The sequence below is a fragment of the Periophthalmus magnuspinnatus genome, chromosome 15 (genome assembly GCF_009829125.3).
Source record: "Periophthalmus magnuspinnatus isolate fPerMag1 chromosome 15, fPerMag1.2.pri, whole genome shotgun sequence".
NCBI lineage: Eukaryota > Metazoa > Chordata > Actinopteri > Gobiiformes > Gobiidae > Periophthalmus > Periophthalmus magnuspinnatus.
The window spans coordinates 26,842,334-26,866,663 of record NC_047140.1 but is presented as its reverse complement, the minus strand read 5'-3'; the positions used below and the strand labels follow the sequence as shown (position 1 = coordinate 26,866,663).

At 39.6% G+C, this 24,330-nt stretch overlaps 4 protein-coding genes and 1 non-coding gene across 6 annotated transcripts in view; 4 read left to right on the top strand and 1 right to left on the bottom strand.

Moving 5' to 3' along the window:
- Positions 1 to 3,675, top strand: part of pprc1 (PPARG related coactivator 1) — a 7,264-nt gene extending 3,589 nt beyond the window's left edge. Inside the window, exons 5-14 of the mRNA XM_055227333.1 lie at positions 1 to 452; positions 570 to 623; positions 940 to 1,000; positions 1,284 to 1,345; positions 1,523 to 2,168; positions 2,237 to 2,425; positions 2,511 to 2,586; positions 2,665 to 2,786; positions 3,023 to 3,174; positions 3,251 to 3,675. The exon at positions 1 to 452 is cut by the window's left edge and continues 1,298 nt beyond it. Of these exons, the coding sequence (XP_055083308.1) occupies positions 1 to 452; positions 570 to 623; positions 940 to 1,000; positions 1,284 to 1,345; positions 1,523 to 2,168; positions 2,237 to 2,425; positions 2,511 to 2,586; positions 2,665 to 2,786; positions 3,023 to 3,174; positions 3,251 to 3,351 (1,915 nt within the window). The 3' untranslated portion in view covers positions 3,352 to 3,675. The remainder of the gene's footprint in view (positions 453 to 569; positions 624 to 939; positions 1,001 to 1,283; positions 1,346 to 1,522; positions 2,169 to 2,236; positions 2,426 to 2,510; positions 2,587 to 2,664; positions 2,787 to 3,022; positions 3,175 to 3,250) is intronic.
- Positions 2,816 to 2,952, top strand: LOC117383083 (small nucleolar RNA SNORA50). Its single transcript, XR_004542395.1, has one exon. It is a non-coding gene; the product is annotated as a small nucleolar RNA SNORA50 (small nucleolar RNA).
- A 730-nt stretch (positions 3,676 to 4,405) lies between the features above and the next one.
- Positions 4,406 to 14,072, top strand: oga (O-GlcNAcase). Of its 2 annotated transcripts, XM_033979212.2 has the most exons (19): positions 4,408 to 4,891; positions 5,143 to 5,194; positions 5,278 to 5,375; positions 5,465 to 5,595; positions 5,688 to 5,859; positions 5,939 to 6,037; positions 6,176 to 6,460; positions 6,540 to 6,698; positions 6,781 to 6,971; positions 7,051 to 7,311; positions 7,399 to 7,602; positions 7,812 to 7,986; positions 9,550 to 9,603; positions 10,790 to 10,875; positions 11,837 to 11,941; positions 12,042 to 12,130; positions 12,206 to 12,398; positions 12,476 to 12,635; positions 12,766 to 14,072. In XM_033979212.2, exons 1-19 carry the CDS (start codon positions 4,726 to 4,728, stop codon positions 12,900 to 12,902), a joined length of 2,817 nt encoding a protein of 938 aa, XP_033835103.1. In that variant the 5' UTR covers positions 4,408 to 4,725; the 3' UTR covers positions 12,903 to 14,072. The 2 variants fall into 2 exon arrangements, with proteins under 2 accessions (XP_033835105.1, XP_033835103.1); XM_033979214.2 differs by lacking the exon at positions 9,550 to 9,603 and having other exon boundaries at positions 4,406 to 4,891.
- A 669-nt stretch (positions 14,073 to 14,741) lies between these two features.
- On the top strand, positions 14,742 to 18,332 carry npm3 (nucleophosmin/nucleoplasmin, 3). Its single transcript, XM_033979221.2, has 5 exons — positions 14,742 to 14,922; positions 15,070 to 15,155; positions 15,262 to 15,381; positions 15,471 to 15,564; positions 15,859 to 18,332. Exons 1-5 carry the CDS (start codon positions 14,850 to 14,852, stop codon positions 15,978 to 15,980), a joined length of 495 nt encoding a protein of 164 aa, XP_033835112.1. The 5' UTR covers positions 14,742 to 14,849; the 3' UTR covers positions 15,981 to 18,332.
- Positions 18,333 to 19,191: 859 nt separating this feature from the next.
- trim8a (tripartite motif containing 8a) lies at positions 19,192 to 23,674 on the bottom strand. Its single transcript, XM_033979223.2, has 6 exons — positions 23,072 to 23,674; positions 20,778 to 20,873; positions 20,267 to 20,500; positions 20,167 to 20,198; positions 19,955 to 20,070; positions 19,192 to 19,860 (listed from the first exon to the last, which is right to left on the bottom strand). Exons 1-6 carry the CDS (start codon positions 23,639 to 23,641, stop codon positions 19,208 to 19,210), a joined length of 1,701 nt encoding a protein of 566 aa, XP_033835114.1. The 5' UTR covers positions 23,642 to 23,674; the 3' UTR covers positions 19,192 to 19,207.
- Between the last annotated feature and the right edge of the window lie 656 nt (positions 23,675 to 24,330).

The window sequence follows — 24,330 nt, the reverse complement described above, 5'->3', positions numbered from 1 at the left end:
GCTGGCACCACCGGCCTACATGGTAAACTCTGGCAACAAAGCTGCTACTAAGCCTCAGCAAACGGCTGCTTATCAGCATAATCAGAATACTACAGCTCCACACATACACACAAAAGACCCTACTAAAGATGACCCAAGTAGTGTCACTACCTATCAATCTCCTCCATCATCGGCAACAACCACTACAGAGGAGATTAAACCTGCTGCTAATGTTTTGACATCTGTCTCTCAAAACGCTGCTGCTTCAACTGAGACTAAAGCCAAAGTTAACCCAACTGATGCAATGCCTAAATCCAGTGAGCCATGTGGTCAGAACTCTTCCTCTCCTGTCACTCATTTGAAATTGGTCAATCAAAGTAGTTCTGGAAAGGCTGAAGAATCTCCAGCAGTAAAACCACTGGAAGCAAAGAGCCCCACACAAGAACTGATTGAAGCATTTTCAAGTGAGATGGGTAAGTCTGAGTGTTCCAAACTGCCACAATAATTCCTGATGCATTCAAAACACTGTAAATTTGTTATTTTAATGCTTACATAAATTGCTTCAAAATGTTTTCTGTTTTTTATTTTAGGTATCGAAGCCTCTGACTTGACCAGTCTGCTGGAACAGTTTGAGGAAACCCAAGGTTTGTTTAAACTTTTTCTCTCTAAAAAACTTAAGGTTTTATTTTTAATTGGATATAATTAGCTTTCAGTTGAAACATTTCATAGTGACCTCCTCTACAAGTGATGGGCAGGGTCTGCTTAGCTGTTGGAATGTTGCCCTGTCTGCAAATTCAGTTCACCCTTTGTTACAGTGCAATAGGTCATGCCTAAATTGGCTATGTTGAACTGTGACTCTTTACAATGTTCTACACTTTCTTATAAAGTCAGTTGTGGCTATGCATTGATGCCTTTTTTCTTGATGGTTAAATTAGATTCTTCCTTGTTCTTTCCCTATAGCCAAAGAGGATCAATGTTTGCCGGAGGTCTCTGGTAGAGCAGTAGCTGTAGGAAACTCTAGGTGAGTTACCCTACAGCCCACAAGCTGCTCAGAATGAATGGTAAAATGTGTGATTATGTTGGATTTGCACCAAATGCATGTGCACTCTGTTTGCTTGTCAAATGGAGAGTGGTTAAAACTTTGTTGCAAATCCATATCAAGTGAGTGCCTGAGGATGACAGCATTCATCCTATGCCGAGACCTACCGCGGAAGTGTCAACAACATTCATTTATATTGTTTAAATATCTACTCATTTGTATTGCATTATCACTAATGACTAATTCCCTTATTTTTCCTTCTCAGCAACACTGACTCTGAAAAAATTGTTGTGGAGCGTGTTAGAGCTAATGATCTCTCAGTCACAGGTATTTTATTGTTTGCTTTGTATAAACTTTTTTTAAAATCCATCCATATTTATGTCTATGTGAAAGTATTTGTCTTTAAACATGTACAGCTTGGTATAAAACTTATTTGTTTAGCACTTTCACAACAAAAGGTGCTTCAGAGCCAAAATGAGACACTCACACCTTTCTCTGTTGCAGCTCTAACTCCTCCAGCTACTCCTCCTCATCCACTGTGGAAACCTCTGGCCCCAGTGTCTCTGCTGGGGAAAAGCAAGGCAGAGACAAAGTCAGTTCCTTCAAGAGTAATTGAAATAGAGGCTCAGCCTCTGCCCTTGGCTAAAGCTCGCAGCAGACTTACTAGTGCTGCTTCTGTTGATCCGGACTTGGCATGCCAGGATCATGATTACTGTCTTCCTAACAAAGGCACTTCATGTGGTGAGACTGCAAAGCGCTGGAATGTCAAACAACATTCTTCAATAACCATTAAACCAATAAAGCAGACAGCTACACTGACACTGCAGAATGCTGAGGTACCCACTGTCCAGTCAGCCATATGTGCAAACAAAGCACAAGAACTTGACCAAAAATATTTGGAAAAAAGTTCAGTTTTAGAAACTCCTGATGCATCTCCTGCAAGAGATGAAGATGATAATAAAACATGTCCTAAGCGAAGGCAGTTTGTGAGGTCCTATCGCCAACGTGCTTCCTCCCGCTCCCCAAATCCCAAAGAGAGGTCTGTTGGCCGGTCTAGAGTCAGAAGATCCCACTGTTCTTCAAGTTCTAGATCGGACTCCTCAGAATCCTCAAGATCCAGATCAAGATCATGCTCTCCTCCTAGAAAAAGGTAAATATGAAGTTCCTAAACAGGATGCGTTCATTGTTCAGGTTTAATGGTGGTCATGATGTTTCCAGGTATCGACCACGTCACTCAAGAAGCAGTTCCAGTTCCACTTCACGGTCCACCTCGCGGTCGTCTTCCCGGTCTCAGTCGCCTCCTCGCAGGAGAAGATACTCTTATTCTTCATCCCGCTCTGCATCATGGAGTCGTTCTAGATCTCGCTCTAGATCTCCTCAGTGGAGCAAGAAAAGGCAGGTGTACAGGTAACCAGATCAGTTAGTGCTCATCATTGATTACTTTAGCTTTATGTGGGGTCCAACTGTCCTTACTTGTATGTATTTTTTGCAGCCCTTCCTACAGAGACTCATATTACACAAACGTGAAGACTAATCCTGAACTGAAAAGACGAAAGGAGAAAGCCATAGTAAGTTTTTATTCAAAACACAATTCCAAAAATTAAATGAAAACTCGCCAGTATAACAATAATCTGTTTTAATTTTAGGAGGAGCGTCGTGTTGTTTATGTGGGCCGAATCAGAGGCACAATGACTCAGAAAGAGCTTAAAGAGCGCTTCTCTTATTTCGGAGAGATTGAGGAGTGCACCCTGCATTTTAGAGATCAGGGGTAGGTTGAAGTACTTGCATAGGGTCTATGTGCACTGTCTTTGAACCTTTTTGGTCTTCTTTAATGACCTTTTGGGCCAAGCTACAGTGCTAGAGCAAAGGCTTGTTCATAACTGGAGCATTCTGGTAGCACACCCAGACTGCTCTTTTAAAAACATGTCACATTATATAATGGTTTTGAGCTGGAACTCTAAATTTTCACCCAATTACTCACAGGCTGTGTTCTTTTTGTTATAGGGATAACTATGGGTTTGTGACGTACTATAACACTAACAATGCCTTTATGGCCATTGAGAATGGAAGCAAGCTGCGCAAACCTGATGAGATGCCATTTGATTTGTGTTTTGGAGGACGGAGACAGTTTTGCCAAACTAGCTATGCTGATCTAGGTACACACTTTACTCAGGATTGAAATAATGATGTTAAAGGTTTTAGTAACATTTTTTTTCCCATAAATCTTTTCAGATTCTAGTAAAGAGTACGAACCATTGCCTTCAAGAAACAAATATCATGCACTAGACTTCGACACTTTATTGAAGCAGGCTCAACAGAATCTGAAGAGGTAACGAGAGGCCTGCCATAGATGACTGCAGACAGTACCTCAGAGCCAAATGCTGGCTCCAAAATGACAACGAATTTACTTTTATTTGTTGTGTTTGTTTTATTTCTGAAAGCTTAACACCTTCTATTGAAGTGAAGATTTATAATGAAAATTTTCAAAAGTGGTTAAAAAAAGATCTAAGTAAAATTAAGTAATTTTTTAAATGTTTATTTAATCATACAAAGTGTTTTGGACTGTAATGAGAACATTACTTTTAAATGGGTATGATATGGATTGAAACTTGAATTATGTAATACATTGAGTGTACTACATAATAAATCTCAAAAGGTAAAACTTGTTTGTTTTTTAACTCGGATCATTGTATGCATCTCCTTTTAATACCAAGTAAGCAATTGATACGATAAGCTTGAGCAATTAAATACCCTGGGAAGTACAAATCATTAGATTTAAGGCTCATAATTTATTCAATTTAATTCATGTACACATTTTGATTTATGTAGGGTACATTTAAAAACTCAATGAGCTACACAGCTCTCAACATTGTAGTTTAGCAATCCTCTTTCATGGGAGTCTTGTCTTCTGCTAACCTTAAGATTTACTATCTGAGTTTTCTATCTCTGCTCCAAATTTAAGTGAAACAGAAAACTGAGTTGTCTGTCAGCTTAACCCTGAGTTAACTCTTGAAGAGAGTTAACTGAACTTTGTGAAACAGGGCCATGGCCAGCTACTTTATCTGCCTCTTTAAAATTTGATCCTGTTTGTTAAATAGAGTGGCTGAAGTGTCACGTGTTGCATACAAACACAGCTTACATTTCTGCGGAGGAAGAGTGAATTAGGTGATGAAGGTGCATCCCTTGTAGACCATATCTTCTTCCTGATCCTAAATTATACAGATGAGACCTTTTTACTATCTTTTAGTGTATCTTTTTATAATAAACCACCTAACTGGAGCTTATATGATTTTGCTGGCTGAGGCGAGAGAGCGGTTTGTTTCCATGGTGATCCGGGTCATTCGCTGTTGCGGCTCCAGTTTTGACTGGTTTGAGCCAGCCTGGAGCGCATGCGCATTTGGTGTAAACAGGAAGAACAGCAAAAACCAGGTCAGAGAAATTTGAAGAGCGATTGAGCCTTTTACGCAAGAATACTCGCTGAAATTGTACTTTTTAGTATTATCAAATGTTACCATCAAGTACAGGATATATGCTTTGGGCGAATATTTTTCAAGTAGTGCGATAAATAATCATAATTTAAAGGTAGTCTAAACGGTGACGCGATCTTCTGGATTTTGCTCGTCTGCTTTGCCTACTGACCCAAATTGTCAACACATTGGCGTCCTTTGAGGTGCATCAGAGCTTAGTAGAAACAATATTTTCCAGCGATGGTTCAAAAGGATAAGACGGTAGAGACTTCACAAATCGACGGTGATCCAAGCACTAGTCCTATCTCCGTAGAGCCTTGTGTGGAGGCCCCAGGTTCGGCCCAAGAATCCAGCCATGAAGTCGAGTTGTCCGATCAGAGAAAATTCGTCAGTGGGGTCGTGGAAGGTAAAGTTGAATATCATATCATCAATATTATGTTAATCCATCTCCTACACAGCAATCAGCTTAAAATGTTTCTGTCCAAGCCTTGGCAGGGCTTATTTAATTGTTACATCACCCGGCAGGCCTTTGTTATAGAAGTAGCTCCAGCTCAAATGAAGATGTGATCTAAAAACAACCAAATGTTCTCTTATATAAAATGACCTCTGCTCACCGCTAATGCAAATTGTTGTGAATATTTTGCTTTTTCGTTAAAGGGTTTTATGGTCGTCCATGGACAATGGAGCAAAGAAAAGAACTGTTCAGGAGGTATGTTCCTCTTCTACATTAGCAGTACATAACTATACATAATTTATTGAAAACCTACATACTCAAAATGTACTTCTTCATAGGGAGCAGAAATGGGGTCTGAACACATACTTGTATGCACCAAAAGATGACTACAAACACAGAATGTTTTGGCGAGAGCTATACTCAGTTGAAGAAGCTGGTAACTTGAATTTATTGTTGGCCTATTCTTGTTTTATATCACGTGACCATGTCTAGATTAATTTTTCTTTTTCTTTTTTTAATTCACAGAACAACTCATGACCCTTATTGGTTCTGCAAAAGAGCATGGCATAGAGTTTATCTATGCCATATCACCTGGTTTAGATATAACCTTCTCTAATCAGAAAGAAGTTTCTGCTCTTAAAAGAAAATTGGATCAGGCAAGAATGATTTCAGCACTACCAACTACTGCAGGCAAGCTAAAACACAATTTTATAATGCTAAATGTTTCCCACTATTTTCTGTCCTTCAGGTTACACATTTTGGCTGCAAGTCTTTTGCCTTACTTTTTGACGATATTGATCACAACATGTGCCCTGCTGACAAGGAAGTTTTTAGTTCATTTGCACATGCTCAAGTTTCAATCACAAATGAAATCTACCAATACCTGGGAGAGCCACAGACATTCCTCTTCTGCCCCACAGGTAAAAAAAGAAAAGGTATTATTTAAAAAGAAAATTGACACGGGTATATTAATAGTTTATATTTTCTGATGTCTCACAGAGTACTGTGGAACCTTCTGCTACCCAAATGTTTCTCAGTCGCCTTACCTCCACACTGTAGGAGAAAAGCTATTGCCAGGCATAGATGTACTTTGGACAGGTGACCATCTTTTCTTTAAGCATACCCCAGTAAATAATCCTGTGACAGAATTTATTATTATAATATTTTTTAGTAGTTTAAAGAATTCCTTCTCCAGAATATTGAGGTTTATTTATCCAAACTTTTATTTTTTTCAAGGTCCCAAAGTTGTGTCCAAAGATATCACGGTGGAGTCTATTGAGGAAGTTTCCAAAATCCTCAGGAGAGCACCAGTAATCTGGGATAACATTCATGCAAATGATTATGACCAGAAGAGGTTGTTCCTGGGTCCATACAAGGGTCGGTCCACAGAGCTCATCCCTAGACTGAAGGGAGTCCTTACTAACCCCAATTGCGAGTTTGAGTCCAACTTTGTAGCTATCCACACTCTTGCCACGTGGTACAAATCAAACATGAATGGAGTCCGCAAAGATGTTGTTATGAGTATGTACTGATCACTCATTTATTGATAACCAGAACTAAGAGTAGATATGATGAATAACGGTGAGCTTTTTTTTTTAAGCGGATGGTGAGGAGAGCACAGTTTCTATACAAATAAAATTGGAGAATGAAGGCAGCGATGAAGAGCTAGAGACAGACATGCTTTATAGTCCACAGCTGGCCTTAAAACTTGCTCTAACAGAATGGCTTGGAGAATTCTGTGTGCCACATCAGTATAACAGTAAGTGTTCTCATCGTTCATAAAGTTAGTGTTGTTGTTTTTTTTTCCTTTTTGATAAGCCTAATAAAACATATTCACTCAGGCCGCCAGGTACCCCAGAGTGGTGCGAAAAGTGCAACCATCGACATATCATCATTGGCTGCTCCATCCCTCTGCTCATCTACAACAGTCACAACAGTCTTCCAGCAGCCAATTATGTCTCCTGCAATCCCCCCCTTGTGTCTGGATCCACTGTCTCTTCCTATGACAAAAGAAACTGAAGATGAAGTGGAGGTAAAACTAATTTCATTATGACTTATTTTGTATTATTTTGGTGAAAAATGATTAAATGTACATATTTATGTCCTCAAAGGTGGAGGCAGAGAAAAAGGAGCCTGAGGAAGAGCCCATGGAAATGGTAGTTGAGAAGCAGGATGAAGCATTACCTGAGGTGCAGGCAGACTCAGAGGATAAGCAGGTTAGTCCTATTCAGACTGAAAAGATGGCTGAAGACTTGAAGCCTATGGATACGGACAAAGAGAGTCTCACAGAGTCAAAGTCCCCTGAAGAGTCTATTCAAGAAGATTCGGGCAGTGATATTGCCCCAATGCAGACAGATGAACAGCTTAAACAGGTATTCCCATCATCTGATTTAAAAACACAATTCAAATCATCTTTAAAATTCTATATAAATGGAGTCTTCTTTGGTTGTTCACTGCAGGATATTTTTGTGCCTGGTCCCAATGAGAAGCCATTATTTACAGCAGAGCCTCTTACAATTGAGGATCTTGGCCTGTTGGCAGAACTGTTTTATCTACCATACGAACATGGACCCAAAGCCATGCAAATGCTGAAGGAGTTCAATTGGCTCCGGGCCAATAGCAGTGTTGTCAGCGTCAACTGCAAAAGAAAAGATGATGAAAAGGTGAACACTTGTTTATTCTTCAATATTCATAATCCCTATTCCTACAAAATGGTGGTAGGTGCTACCATTTTTATCCACTAGGTGGTGTGGTCGCACCAAGAATTTCATCTGATAGAACTGTGTTATGTTTAATTGTTTATTAAAAAAAATATTTTTATAAAGTGAATGCAATGTTGTTAATGCATCATCATAATTTGTGTTTTCTACAGGTGACAGAATGGAAGACAAGAGCTGAGAAGTTTGAGGAGATGTGCTGCTCCGTCATACACATGTTTACACGCCTTTCCAATTCAGTCAACAGAACCATCTTGTACGACCTGTACCCATACATCTGGGATATCAAGAGCATCATTTCTATGGTGAAGTCTTTTGTCCAGTGGCTAGGTATGTATAAGGAAACCATGCTGTCAATGACAAGACATGTTTGAGCAGCACGTAGCACTTCAGAATCTCATAATTAAATGTTATGCATGTGTTTAACATGTTAGTTCAGTAATATGCAGGTAATGGAGCAGCGACTGTTCTGCTTCCGGAAGTAAATTTCCATTTATTTTTCCCACAGACTTATCAAAAAAATGAAATTTTAAGAGTTTAAAGGCAGCATGGAGGATAACCAGCTACGTGGTAACTTACATCCATAACATGGTCATTTTAAGCCCAAAAAGCACATTCAAAACACAAAATTTGGCTTATAAAATTTCTGATTTATAATAAAATTATAGGTCTTGTGGTCATTGGTTACCACATAGCTGACTAGCCCTGAGCATCTTTCACACCATTTTTTATATATATATATATATATATATATTAGTTATAGTTATAGTCCTTCTCATAATTTCATAATATTTATATAATTTATTTATTTATTTATTTTTAAGTCTATGGGAAAAATTAATGAGAAATATATTTCTGGAACCAGATAGGTGGTCACTGTTAAGCTCCGTTAATGGTAATAAAAACTTTCTCCACACATAGCTTATAGAACACATGATTGCATCACCAAATTAAATTCAAATTTGTTAAGGAGCAATCCTCTTTGCTTGTAAATAGCAATTAAATCGGCAATTTTGCCATTTTAGAATAGAGTAGATGGTCACAGGTTAGATGAGACACGGTTCTTTTATGTTTTCTTAAGTCTAACGTTTTACGTTGGACTGAATGCCACGTGCATGGCAGAATTTACTTCCCCATATAATGATACTTTATGGCAAATGCCCAAGCATGGTATTGCTGCTTGCTGTGTATCCAGTAACATGTTGCATTCCCACACTGTCTGTGGGGACGGGCACAAGGGGAAGACCCTCTCCTCCATGCCCTACCGCGCACGCGAGCTTGGAGAGCAAGTTGGTTGAGTGACTGACTGTGAGAGGCCATTCTGGTGCATATAACACACTTGTTTTTATTTGACCTCAGTGTTCATGAGGTATGGCCTCCCTGAGTAGTCTCACACAGAGGTTGTACTTAGTCTGTGTCATGGTGTACATCAGTCCTTTCTCTCTGTGACTCTGTCTTGTTTCTCTCTCTTTTTTACATCTTCTTAGATGCAGCAAGACACAGTTTAAGTATTTATTGATAATATATACTGGAAAATAAGATTTGTAATTATGAAGCACCAGCATGGTCTGTTGGTTACTCCCTGTAACCCAGTTTCATTCACAGGTTTCTGTCCTGTCCGGCTAAACATGAGGATTTTAGCCACAGTACACAGCAGGCAGCACACCCCCATGGACAAAGCCATATAAAGCAACAGGCTTAATTAATGAATATTTTCAGGCTCAGTGCATATTGGCTATCTTAACCTTTTCTTAAGGGATTTGGATCACACATTATCATCACATTTTCCCCAATTTAAGGCTGTGCAGGTGGCACTCAGTCACTTCCTGGTTACTGTGCTAAGAATGCTTACTAATAAATATTTCTACTGTTTTCTCCCCTCACTATATACAGATGGAAGAATCCAAAATACAAGTTTCTTCTGCTGTTGGATCGACAGTGGGCGATGTATACAAATTGCTGGCGTTGTCATTTTTCTCTTCTGTTCTTGTGAAAAACATTTTATGCTAAATTGTTTTAAAAATAAGCTAATTTAATTTTTTAAGATATTTTGAGCAATGGAACTGTCCTCTGGATGAAGTCACATTTTGCGCAGCGATTTAGGTGCAGACATTAAGTGAACAATTAACTCAAATTTCTCTTTGGCAGCATCTTTCTAACTATTTTTTGTTTCTGTCTGTAGGCCTCTAGATATGACTCATGCCAGCTTGATGCACCTATTCAGGGGAATTTGCACTTGACTTGAAAATAAATCTGTGTACACTATTCAATTTAGCAATGTATGTTAGTGCTGCAGGTGTAGAATTTCAAAACTGAACCATGAGGCATTCATGGCTATGTGTAACTTGCTGAAGTTTTGGTCTTTGGACTGGACGAGTACAGAGTTCCTTCCCGTAGGTGCATCTCTCGGCTGTGTTGTGTTGGTCTGTTTAAAGCAGTGGCACGCTGCGTTTGTCTAGTCACATGACAGGGTTTATCATTGGTTTGCTGTAATTGTGAATATAGTAGGCCCATCGCCCCCACATTTTGTGTAAAATAGACTGTTTGTTGACAAGCAGGTTTTGAACTGGTTCTTGAGAGGCACATGAATGAAAGCGTACAGTCCGTTTGGTCCTGAGGATGACTCATGCTGAGCCAGTCATGTGACAAGGCAGGTTTCAGAAATGTGACTTCACTCGAGGTGGGGCGATAGCAGCTGAAGCTTACTTTATAACAGATGTGGCTAGTAAGTAACAGTATTACGTTTTGGAAACTCTTACTGTTCATCATTGTGGGCAAGTATTATCATACCATCACTGCACTGATTACTTCTTGGCCAGTGCCAGTGAGTTGTTTCGGAAAGTTGAAATTAAGTTTTACACCTTCACCTCCAAATAGTTGGTCAGGATATTTAATTTGGCTCTAAGTTTGTATTTGTAAGCTTTTGTTGCTTGAAACCCCTTGAGTATTAATTATGTTGTTAAATGTTGCTTATCCCAAACTAGGTTGATTTGTGTTTTATTGGTTACAAATAATACTAAAATATATGGAATTGGATACATTTGATCCTTCGCCCCATCTACTCATTTCTCTCATCTGTATCAGAGAGCCCAACTCTGTGGTAACAATCTCCGCTTGGCTCTGCTCCTAACAGGGTGTCGTAGTCAGTCCTCAGCACAATTCCTTAAAGGAGACCAAGAGCCCTGGGCCTTTAGGGGAGGTCTAGCAGGAGAGTTCCAGGTATCTAATGCACCAAAGTCACAGCTATAAAAACAAAAGAGTGCTATCAGCAAAGTGGTAATGTTGGTCAAATCTGCAAGCAAAAAGGGTTTGGTCTGTCAAAGGTGAGCTGATGTCTTAGGCATTCAATTGGGATTCGCATTTGTATTGTATAGTGTCCTGGGCATTGTTATGCCTCAGTCTAACAGACTAAAGCACAGAATAAAGTACAAAATGGAAGTCTGTGACAAGAGTTGAATACACCTTTTATATTTTCAGTTTCAGCACCTGACCAAGGAGATGCTGCTGTTCCAAGCGCAAGCGGCGCAAGCGAGCATGACTAGGTTTATCATGATGACACGCTGTTTCTTTGCAGGAAAGCATACAGATTACCAGCCCTACTCTTTGTAAGCGCAAGCGGCAGCATCGCAGCGCTAGCGGTACGCAAGCGGTACGCAAGCATGTTTTCAATGGGAATGCTGCAGGATCAAAGCTTCCTGTGGCTCTTGCCTTGGAGAGCAACCAGACTCGCATTGTCTGGAGAATTAATCTAATTTTCCTTTGTATTTGTTTTTGTTTTTCTTGGAGTTCTCCACTCTGCGCATGCTTCATTATTTTTCTCAACAGGGCTCTGCGCAGCGAAAAAATGCGATGCCTCAATTAAGGGACAGAAGCATCTCCTTCAGTCAGTAAAACCTTAGTCAGACCAAAGTGCAACCCATTAATTAGCGAATTTGTAAAGCAATTGTGCTATGTGTAAATATTATCTAAAAAAACTGTGGGATAGTGTTTGCTTGTTGTCCACTGTGAAATGAACAAGGCACTGGAGTTAATTTCTGTTATTTTTTATTTACTAAAAATCAAGTAAAGGCGTTTGGCTTTGTTCCTTTTCGTTTTATAGTGGAACAACTGTGACAAATACATTGAGTCAAGAAAAGGCAACACACAAAGAAACTCATTCCTTCTTTTTTGAAATCCACAGAGATTGTTGCCAATAGATGGGGCAAACGATCTCTTCTACCAGCCTCCACCTTCTCTCCCAACCTCCAAAATCTATTCCATAAGACCATACTATCCCAAAGATGAGGTAAGAGGCGTTTTTTATGTTCACACTCAAGATAATTTATATTGTGTATTAAAAATACAATTTAATATAAATACATTTCAAACTACAAATTTCTCTCTAGGCTGCTGTTTATAAAATCTGTAAAGAAATGTATTTTGAGGGAATGGATGATCCTTTCTCTGATCAGGAGCCAGACCTCATCGGAGATAGGTAAATATTACTCTTTATGCTCTAGATCCATATTTTGTTTTGGACAGTGTCAGAATAACTCTTGTCTTCTTACAGGTTAGTGGGAGGTCTCCTCACCTTGAGTTCAGACTATGGATTTGTGCTGGAAGATGAGGAAGGCATTTGTGGCTATGCTGTTGGAACAGTAGATGTTAAACCGTTTGTCAAGAAGTGCAAGTTAAGCTGGCTTCCGTTTATGCAGGAGAAATACCACAAACCTGACATTGAGAAGGACCTCTCAGAAGAACAGGTAGGCCTGTTTTAAAGAGAAGTGCCCAGTGACAGTTGGCTAAAGACTACTAAAAGCCTTTTTGTATCATTTTGTAGAAGATGATGTTAAGTTTCCATGAAGAAGAAGAAGGTCTTCCAGATTCATTTCTATCTAACTTTCCTTCGCTCATCAAAGTCGACATTCATGCCAAGGTCACTGATCCCAGTGTAGCTAAAAGTATGATGGGATGTTTACTGTCCTCCCTCAAAGCTAATGGTAGGTATTACACACTGCTATGTTTCTGTTTAATCTAAACATGTGTAATTACCACATTTGAATATATCAATCAAGCTTCTATGGTGTTGTTAATTTGTTTTTTTTTGTTTGTTTTTTATTTTATTTTAAGGGTCTCATGGAGCTTTCTGCAAAGTCCGGCAGTCTGATAAAAGAATGTTGGACTTTTACAGTAAACTTGGATGTTTTGAAGTGGCAAAAATGGATGGTTTTCCCAAAGATGTCATCATTATGGGACGCAGCTTATAAGAAATCCAGTATTAGGGTACCTCTGGTAAAGTAAAATCCAAGCTGGCATCTTACAACCCTGGATTTGTGTCCTTAAGCACAGTAACCGCATTGCAGTGTGGATGCCCCATTCTGTTGTGGCTTTTTCAGTTCAACACAGACCTTGTGAACTGAACAAGCCAATAAGTATGGCACAGCATGCATCGATTTGCAGGGTACATTTGTCTGAGGAAAGTAGGTTCAACTAGAATAGTAATTATAATTGGTTCCAACTTCAAAACTTCACTAATGCTAGGGTGAAATAGAGATGGTAGTATAGTAGTATAGAATGGTGCAAAAAACAATTTGGTGCAAAAAAAAAACAATTAAAAAATGATAATGATTTTAACTGCCTAAAATGAAGACATAAAAAGTTTGCTTTGTATATTTGCCTTTTTATATTTGAGCAATAGTATTTTTGCTTTTGGTCAATGCCTTTGGGTTTTGCCTTAAAGTTTTTGTTATATAATGTCAGGTTTTGTAATGCATTATACTTACAAGTGAATTATTTATTGCTCAGAAACCTTATTATGAGTTACACTCTTAAAATATATTGGAACAAGCTAAATTAGTCATACAGGGTGTTTTTTTTAAGTCGTATTTTTCAGTTGATTTTAAAGTGACGTGGTGTTAGCCACTATCACTCCCTGTAGATATCGATGTGGTTCGTTGGTTTCAGCCTGTCTTGATATCCCCTGTATATTTTCAGATGAATGTCTTCTCAAACTATAACAAGCGCTCTTGGGAACACCAAGGTTACTAAACCCTGTCAAATTCTGTCACCAAAGTAGCACTGATGCCCACATTGTTGCAGTTGGGTGTGGGCCAAACAACTGTTGGCCTTTTGTTTGTTGAATGTTTTACAAACTCACTCAGTTGTTTAGTTATGTTGATGATTAGCAAAAAGCACTTTGACCAGTGTTCTGTTATTTAGAGGATTTTCACTTGCTCTTCAGTAGCTGCCTGCCAATGTGATGTGTTATGTACATTTAGGATGTGCATGAAGTGTAATGGATGTGTCATTACAGCTAACTTATCTTCTGTTGCATAGAATAGAAATAAGAGAAATAAGCATGCCACTTGCCTCTATGTGCATAAAATGTACTATATTATACACTATTTGTAAATACTGTCAAAGTGTTATTATTTTTATACCTTTATTCACAAATGTGTGTGTTCTGTTAAGACAAAATCATCCATTCACAGAATGAGGACTGAAACATTTTAATCCTTTTCACTGTTAAAATACATAGATTTTGCAGTTTGCTAGTGTTCTGCTTACTGGGTTTGATATAGATGGACAACTTTACTTAAAGGGCTCAGTTATGTGTGACACAGCAAAGTGGGGGTGGGGGGTTTATTACACTAAACCATTGTCAAATTTATGTAAGATAAATAAGAGTGAAAGCAAACTTCATGACTTCTTCGTGTTTTGTCTTCACTTTTTTATAATCAGCACAATATTCAACAAACTCAAACTGCAGCTGGCTTTCAAGCTGTGAATAATGTTTTGCCATTATATATATTTATCAGTTCAGTTCCCCAGTTGTATGTACAGTGCATCACGCCTAGGCCACAGTGGAGAGAAGTGTAGAGTGAAACCTTGGAAGCACTGCCCAATTAACCCAATGATTATAATCTATTCATATGATGATACCAACAGAAATAATTATTCCGTAGATCCCTGGAGCCACCGTGGAATGCAGATCCACCCTAGATCACGGGAATATAATTAAGATATTTCAATGGATCCGAGCTCTGAATCCACCCATGACCCACCCTCGTTATTTTAATAGATCCATGTCCAGCCTCCACTGAGATGAAGGGGCGCACATTGATGACGTAACACAGACGCGTGTATTCGTCGACGGAGTTATTATTGTTTTCCTCACGGGTTTAAGTTTATTTCCATTAGATTTATAACCCAAAATGTCTTTCGAAGATGCGGACTCCTCAGACCTCGGCCTGAGTGGATCATCAACGATGGAGCGTTTTCTTTTCAGTGAGTCATTTTATTAATGGACGGAGCTGGTCTGGCGCACACGTGGGTCCCCCCGTTCTCTCCACTGTTTAACTCACTTGAATGTATGTGGTTGTTTTTTATTGTAAATGTACATTTTGGTCAGTATTTTCTTATGTTGTGTTCTAGGCTGCGAGCTTTCGTCTAAAGTACCGTTTTTCACTTTCCAAGGAGATGAGGAGGATGATACGGAACATTTCCTTGAATTTAGAACAGTATGTACATTGTACATGCACATCTTAATATTAACGTTATCCTACCGTGCTGTACACATTTCATTCGAGTTTTATTAATGTCCTCGTAATCATTATTATGTTAAAGGTGTGTTTGGGAGAAGGCGCAAAAGAGGAAAGTAACGTGGTGGAGGTGACAGCCATGAACCACCAAGGCAAGACCATCTCAGTACCTGTAGCCAACCTTCACATTAACTGTCTCCCCATGGTAAAACGTAGTATATTTAACAAAACCATTAAATGGAATGTATGTATGGAAAGAATGCATTCTAAGATAATTTTTTGCTCGTTTTCTAGGTGAGTTTGGGTGAGTTTGAGCTCAAAGCACCAGTGACTGTCCGTCTCAGGGCGGGGACTGGACCAGTAAATATTAGTGGACTGCACTTCATCTGTAAGTTTTACTTTCAACAGTAGGTCTACTGTACATAAGACCTTACATTTTACTCTGGTGGAAACGGTGTAATTGCATTTAACTTGGCTGTTACAGAGGCAACAATACATTTACAAAATTTTTAAAGTCATTAACTTAAGTTTTTTTTATTCTCAATTATCAATTAAACTGCAATTGTAGTTAAGTTTTGTTTTATCTGAGGAGCACATGCTATGTCTGTATAACCTTTTTAACTTTCAACTAGGACCTGAGACTTCATTGTTTCTAAATGTTGCATTTTGTGTCGTTTGGCAGCCTCACAGGCTGAGGAGTCAGACCTGTCTGGGGATGAAGATGATGATGATGATGAGTTAGAAGAAGAGGATGATGAAGATCTGAGCCCCATAAAACCAGCAAAAAAGAAACAGAAACTTTAAATATCACACTTGTTTTATACCAGCTGTTTTTACTTCTCACATGCAGCCAAGTGAGTAGTCCCTGGGGCAGCACAGTCTCTGTTCTTCATGTTGGTGTTAACCAGCAATATTTCAGTGGAAGAGTTTCATTTACAAGGACTGTTTTGCTAAGAAAATGTTTTAAATAAGCTGTCACACTGACTGTTATGGACATTACGGAAAAAAGGAGAAAAAGAAACATTGATAGATCTTATAAAAGTCAAAAAGTATTGTTGCTACTTCCACTTCCCTCTGTAACTGGGAGCAGGAAGTAAATAGTGTTTTTCTATTCACGTCATAAATAAAAAATGTCAGTTGGTTTATGTTGATTTTAAATCTGCATTTATGTACACCTTAAACAGGGTACATGTTTAGGTTGCTACAATGGAAAGGGCACAGTACATATTTGTTTGTCAGTTATTTGCAACTTCTATCTTTATTTGAGTTTCTCTTGAGGCTTAGGGATGATGCTTTAAACACATAAATGAACAGTTCACACAGAAGAAGAGAAATCGGTGCCAAAGATCCAAATGTCACCTTGAATTAACCAGCTGCAGCTTCTCATTTACTGTCTCATAAACTCCATCTCAGTGTTGTCTGCTGATGGAGGGATTCTTTTTTATTTTTGTAAGTATGCCAAGCCTTTAGTTGTGCTTAAAGGTGCACTGTGTAACTTTTGTGGTGGAGAGTCAACCACTTTACTTGCTTGTTTTCTGTTTTCATGAAAACAAGTAGATGATGCAACCAGGCCAAGTTTCAGGTCATATCTGAGGAGTGGTGACCCCACTCTTTGTAAGAATGCATGTTTCTCAATGTACAAAAATCCCTGTAATTGAATAAATGCAGGATAGATATGTTTATGGCCATGTTGTGGAACATTTTAGTTAAAATATTAATATCTCCATGGGGACAAGCATGTGGTGAAGCTGCTACCACAAAAGCTACACTGTGCGCCATAGTAAAATGTGCACCTTTAACTACCTAAGATGAGATTTAACTTTAACCTTTAACTATCTAAAATTTAATAAAACAGACAAAATGTTTTCATAGCTTTTAACAAGATTGGGTGTTTATAATAAATACACATACTGTGCATCATTGTGATCTGGGTAACAGCAGTTGAGATTTTTAAGCAGAAAATGTCGTGCTGCTCTTTTGTCATGGTTGCATTAATTAGCTTGGAAAAAAGTTGACATTGCTGTAAATACTAAAAATTAGCTTTTAACCAAATTAGTTAAGCATTTGAACATGATGTTGATTTGGATGTTAAGAGCTATTTTCAAAGAATGCTTATTGCCATTTTACAGTGCAGTTTGCTGCTGCTACAAGCTTATTGTTCATCTGCTCTGCCACAGCCAGTCTGAACATGTCTGACCTTTGTCTGACTCTGCAGGTGTGAACACCAAGCATGCAATGTAATCATATCAATGTGGCTCTATAATGACATGATTTATTTTTCAATACTTTACTTTAGGGCTTTAAATATGGCAAAAATATAAACACCTTTGTCCTGTTTTATCAGTGCAGTGCTGATTTAACAAAATGAGTAAGTTTACATACACTATGAAAAAAGAGACTTTTTTTCTCACTGTCTGATGTGAAATCAGACAAAAAAATTTCCTGTCTTAAGTCAGTTAGGATTACCAAAATTATTTCTATTTGCTAAATGCCAGAACAAAGAGAAGGATTTATTTTTTTTTACAGTTTTACATTACTTTCTTCAAAGTCAGAAGTTTACATACATTCCATTAATATTTGGGACTATTGCCTTTAAATTGTTTGACTTGGAAATTTGGCCGATTGCTCCTGACAGAACTGGTGTAACTGAGCCAAGTTTGTAGGCTGCCTTGCTCACACATGTCTTTTCAGGTCTGCCCATAAACTTTAATAAATAGGATAAATAGGAAAAATAAATAGGATTGAGATCAGGGCTTTGTGATGACCACTCCAAAACATTGACTTTGTTATCCTTAAGCCTCTTTCAAACCAATTTGGTATTATGCTTCGGGCCTTTGCCCATTTGGAAGACCCTCCTGTGGCAAAGATTTAACTTCCTGGTTGATGTCTTGAGATGTTTCTTCAGTATTTACACATAATGTTCTTTCCTCATGATGCTATCTATTTTGTGAAGTGCACTAGCCCCTCCTGCAGCAAAACAACCCCACAACATGATGTTGCCACCCCCATATTTCACAGTTGGGATGGTGTTCTCAGGCTTACAACCTTCCCCTTTTTCCTTCAAACACAACAATGCTCATTATGGCCAGACAGTTAAATTTTAGTTTCGCCAGACCTGGCTTTTTTTTAAATCTTTCTTTTGGAGTAATGGCTTCTTCCCGGCAGAGTGGCCTTTCAGCCCATGTCGATACACTTCTTGTTTCACTGTGTAAAATGACACACTCTTACCAGATTCAGCCAGCATCTTCACAAGGTCTTTTGCTTTTGTTCTTGGGTTGATATGCACATTTCAGACCAAAGAATGTCCAATTGTAATTGACCTAAAACAGGCAAAGTTTAGTCTGATTTCATGTCAGACAATGAGAAAAAAGCATATGTGTCTTTTTATATAGTGTGTATAAAATTCTGGTTTCAACTGTAATAATTCTTGTCACTTTCCATGGCGTTCAGTTTATTGCATTAAAATGGGGGAGGTGTACAGTAAAAACAGCATGAATGACAGATAAGATGACTGCACTGTCCCAGGCCTCATTAACTCTTGTGCTTGTATTCAAAGCCTGCAGATGCTGCCCCAGGAGAGGCCTTTGTGGAGGTGGGTGTGACAAGGGGAGGAGGGTTTTCCTATTATTTTGATGTAACCTGACAACTAGCTCCAATAAGATGAAAAAAGGAGTGGAAATGACTTAGACAAACATATAGACTCTTTCTTCAAATTTCTTTGACTGCTATTACAATCATAAAATCATTTATTATTATATTTTGCTTTTAGTGCTGTTAAACAAATGTCCTTAGCTTTTTTAATTATTGGAGTCTGACACAGAGGAAAATACTGGTTTTACATTAGCTTACTGCAAGTGTGCTTCAGAAGTGCTTATACATTCCTAAAGATTTTTTTCTTAAAATCTTTTAAAATGTATCTGGTAATCTGTCGCCAGACACTTCCTCCATCCCACCGGGAACTGCTGAGGCATGAGCGGGAGCGAGTCTTTACAGCAGACACTGCAATAACAAAAAATACATAACAAATCATGTTATTTGTTTCTATAATGCTTTGTAGAAGACTGTCCGTAGAGTCCATAAAAGTCGGTGTGTCTGTTGGCCTGTGGTGTGTCCATCAAACTCTGCATTGTAAAATGATGCAAAGGCTGAGTCACAGGGATGGAGGAGTGATGACTGAAGTCCTGAGAGGACAGAGAGGAGAAGTGTTCTGGGGGGGTGTAGGGGGGGCCCGTGCGTGCAGGCGCAGCCCCAGAGCAGCAGCAGTTATTCAGAGCACAAACGAGCACCTTTCTCCCCTCAAACATGGTGGCTGGTTGGGAGGCACTTCCGCTGGGAAAATGTGAAGAAGGAAAAACAGTCCCTGAGTGGTGACTGGAGCTGGGGCCTAGGGCCACCCGGTGGGGAGAGGAAGTATCCAGCAGCTGCCTCTGACTGGGGCCACTGTGGGGGCTCTGAGACAGACTGTTACCGGAATACATTGCACTGTGAGTCTGGTCAGAAAGAAAAGGCTTTTTACTGCTGTAAAGTAAAGCTGAAGGATCTCGTGAAGAAGCAAGTCCAGTGTTTCTGTCTAAAAAGGCCATGCTGTATTTCCTTTTGTGCAATCCAGAAGAGACTGTATGCATGTTGACCGAACTACAATGAGACTGGACAAGTTCAAGGACAGACCCTTCATGGACTGGCACTGAGAAACAGAAGAATAATTGGTGAACTCAAACAAGAAACTCTATTAGATGTAAAAGAACGAAATAATATGTAATTCTGTAGTTCTCTCCTACCGTCCAGTATTTTTCGCAGACTTTTTTCTCTTGCTAATAGTTCTGACAGAAACTGATGACAGCTGAGCTGCCCCACTCTGAGAGGAGGAATTGCACAACTGAGGTGTGAGTGCGACCTGAGAAAAACAGATCCACAAAAACATCAAAGTCAAGTATCAGATCAGATATGTCAAATAGTTTTTACAGGACACATTATGAAGCATTTAACTCACCTGTTCATCAGAAGTTGGCATGGTTTTGTGTTCTGAAACAATACAATGGCTATTCAGGATGTACATTATAATCTGGATATGAAAAAACTGCTAAACATACCTTCATGAAGTTGATGCTGTGTGATCTCTGTACAACTGTTTGCAGTGAGCCCAGGAGTTTTGCTGCTTTGTGGCGCATCTCATTGAGCTGCATAACCTGCTGAGAGTTGTTCCTCACATAAGAGCGGTAAGTGCGCTCCAGCATGTGCATGGTTTCAGTCTGGGTCAGCTCCATCAGGGTTTGCATTCGCTGATACTGAGCTCGTACACGCTCTTTTAACTGACAAACTGCTTCCTGAGGTAAAGATACAAGAGTATATTATAAGAAACGATGCCTGAGAGCTTACACAAGACTAAAAACTTATATAAGGTCATTATAACATTAATGCACCTGAACCCTCTAGTTGCCCTCTCAGTAAGTAAGATACTTCTGCAAACAAAACTGCACTGGAGCGACAGAAAGAGTTTGAACTAGGGAAAGTACGTTTTGAACTGGCAACCCTCTACACTCTGTTACAGTTGCATCAGTCTAAATTTAGGCGTCAAACAGATGAAGCAAAGTGACACTGTGCCTTGATCCGAGTCTTGTCAGAGTCCAGTTTGGAGAGCTGCTCATCGATGTTCTGAACACGATCCTCCAGTTGGTCTTCTTGTTTCATCAGCATGGTCTGAGGAGACAAATGGACACATCAGATAATCTGCAAACATAACAGCTGTTAGATGAGTGGTGAACAAAGCTTGTCAATGCTGGCTACTACATGTAACATAAAGAGCAAGTAAACATTACTCAGTTGGCTGAAAGAATTGGCACTCAAATGAATAACACTAGGCAGAAATATTTCTAATTAACAGGGTCTATATGTGAATAGGCCTTACTGAAAAGCCCTTGGTATGAGGGTACCTGCTGTCATGGAAACAAAGCTAAGTATTTATATGAAAACATTTTATATGAGGCATTGGTGGGGGAGTACTTGGTACTTTCTCATTTTGCCCCATGCATCACTGCCTTTGTTTGCTCTGGTCTCTGTGTCAGTGACAGATTGTCATGTCTGTGTGCATAACGCAGCAGCCTAGTCTCTCTGTGCATGAGTGTGTAGAGGAAAGAGAGGGAGGAAAAACAAAGTGCAGTGGGGCTTTGCTTACACATGCCAATAATAGGCCGCAAAAGTGGGAATTATTTATAAAAGTGAGAATAAAAGAAGACATGTGGTCTTTAGTATAGGAGTTTCAATGTAACTGTGTGTAGGTAGCTAATACTTTATGAGCTTTATGAAGTTAAAATGATACAAATGTCCACATGTAGGGTTTTATGTTTCGTAAGGTCAACAAACCTTAACTGAATGTCCACAGCTGCACAGTGTATTATGTAAATCTATGCTAACATATTTTGTTTTATTTTCAGGGTTGATTTATAACATACAGCTGAACATCATACTGAAATTCACAAACCACCCCCATCAGGACCCTACTGTGAAGGTACAGATTCTAGGTCTTATATCTCACTATAAAACTGTGTCAAAAATGTATTGTAAATAGGTCAGAATATTTTTTTCCTTTTCACACACAAAAGCCACTGGGTCTTCCTCATTTCACTTCAGTCTCTACATGGTTCATGTTTTATTTTTACATTTGCCTGAAATAGTATGAGAATTATGCCAACTGTCGGGTAGCTCTGTAAACGCTGTGTGAAAGTCTACCTTAATCGAGATTAAACCCACCAATGATCACTTTCCCACTGTTCTATTTAGGCACACACCACAGGCTGCCAGGAAGCTCATGTTTAAATGAAGAGCTCAATGAACAGAGAGCCTCTTTCACAATCAACTGACAACTATTCCCCATGTTGGATGTCAATGGATGGCTCTCGGCAGCCTAGGTAACTCACTCACTCCATTGAAGACACATGAAGATAATCTCAAAACAGCAATAGTTTTGTGTCCGCGGAGGTATGAGGCAAAGCTTTCATTGGAGGACCACTCCTTTGTCGGTTTTCCATGATAATAATAGCCTATGCTTCATTAATAGATCACCATAGAAACCATCCTAAAACAATTTAAAGAAACGTCCAATTTTGTAAATTTTTACAGTATCAGTACTTGTCCAAATGAGTATGGGTATTGATACTTTTAACAGCCCTATTGGTGCTGCAAACTACAAGCATACCCCGCCCCTGAGTAAGTATGTTCAAATTGCAAATCTGCAGTTGTCAAAGGCGAGAAAGATGGGTGGGTGTAGTTTGTGTGGACAGTGCAGCTGTGGAAAAGGCTGAACAGACATCTTTTGTCCCAGGAATAACTCGGTCTAAGCAACAGTTCACAAACATGTCAACCAGTGTATTACTTGAACTGTATTTTGGTTATGGGGTTAGAGTTAGGTCATGAAACTGTGTCTATCTATCTATCTATCTATCTATCTATCTATCTATCTATATATATATATATATATATATATATATATATATATATATACACACACACACACACACACACACATACATATACACACAATTCTACAGTTATAAACAAATAAACAAAATCGAATAAATCACAGTTCATGGGTTAGGTTATATTGCATTCTCATCATGAAAATAACTTCCCCAGCCCTGATGAACATGACCAAATTGCATGTGGAAACTCCCCCACTCACTGAGATTATTTCCAGTGGATTCAGATTGCATCATATGGTTTACCCGAAGACAGGGGCAGTCAATGTGCGGGGGAGATGTATCAAGGTTACAAAAAGCTTACAAAATAGTCTGAGCAAACACAAGTGTATTTGGGGAAACAAAAGTGTGTCACAAAAGTGCCGTGAAAGACAGAGACAGGCTTCAGTGCACCCCAGTGAGGGTTGAGTGTAACTTAGATACCTGCATTTGTATCCGCTGAGTCTCCACGTCACAGACAGTGTGCCTTTGGTTGGTGCAATGGGACATGCAGCAGAAGGCGCACAGAGCCACCTGCTCCTCCTCACAGTGCAGCAGCCTGTACTCCTCATGACTGGGGCAGGTCCAGGCACTCAGCTCCTCTGCATCCACTAACAGGTGTCCCGGGGCAGCGCACGGCTGCTGCAGGTGTGTGTGGATGTGGCTTTGGCAGCAGGGCTCTTTGCAGCGCAGACACACTTTGAGCACAGGCAGCGATGGCCTTCGTCTGCAGAGAACACAGTGCAGTGCTGCAGGGACTTTCTCATCATTGAGAGCATTAAAACGCTTCACGATGTTGGACAGCTTAAAGTTCTTCTCCAGAGTGGGTTTGGGATCATAGTCATGGTTGCATTCAGGGCAGCGCACAGCAGTGCCATCTTTGGCCCACGCTTCACAGATGCAATTTTTGCAGAAGTTGTGTTTGCATGGCAACTGGACAGGTTCTTCAAAAACATTCAGGCAAATGGGACACAAGAGTTCCTCTTCAAAGCAGTTTTTCCAACTTGCAATCATGACTTCAGCTGAATGGTGAACTAGAAGCAACAACAAACAAAAACTACTAAGCTTTGCCAATGTAGTCAGTAGTTTCACATTAGATCAGCAGGCTGGGCCTATGTGTTCCACTAGCACACCATAATACGATGCAAAATTAATTGACAGTAATCTTTCCATTATAGTGAGTTAGTAATGTTTTAAGAACTGGAAATATATGCACACGCCCTATTATTCTAATAACATTTAATCACTATACAAAAGTTAGAACAAAGGTTAATACCATAGACTATATAAATATACAGTTTATGGAACAGTCTTCTTTATACAGTCTATGGTTAATACCCTCAGTCTGTGCAGGTCGGTGGAGTCCGGTGTAGTGCGCAGCGCCGCTCTCCAGTCCGCCCGCGGTGCAGTCCGCCCGCGGTGCAGCCCGGTCCCGGGTTCAGCTCTTTGTGCACGGTCTGCAGCTCCTCTCGCGCTCACTGCTGTGCGAAGTGCCTTCAGGACTGGGATTCTGGGAGGTCGGGGAATCCAGATCGACTGCCCCTTCAACAACGTGACCCATCAGAGAACGAAGAGAGCAGAGAGAGAGCAGGACGGAGGGGAGGGGCAGGAGAGTCCCACAGAGCGGAAAAAACGAGCCGACGCTGGAAGACACTGAAAACAAACGAGCGTGGCCCCAAGACAGCACGGGACAGATTTTACTT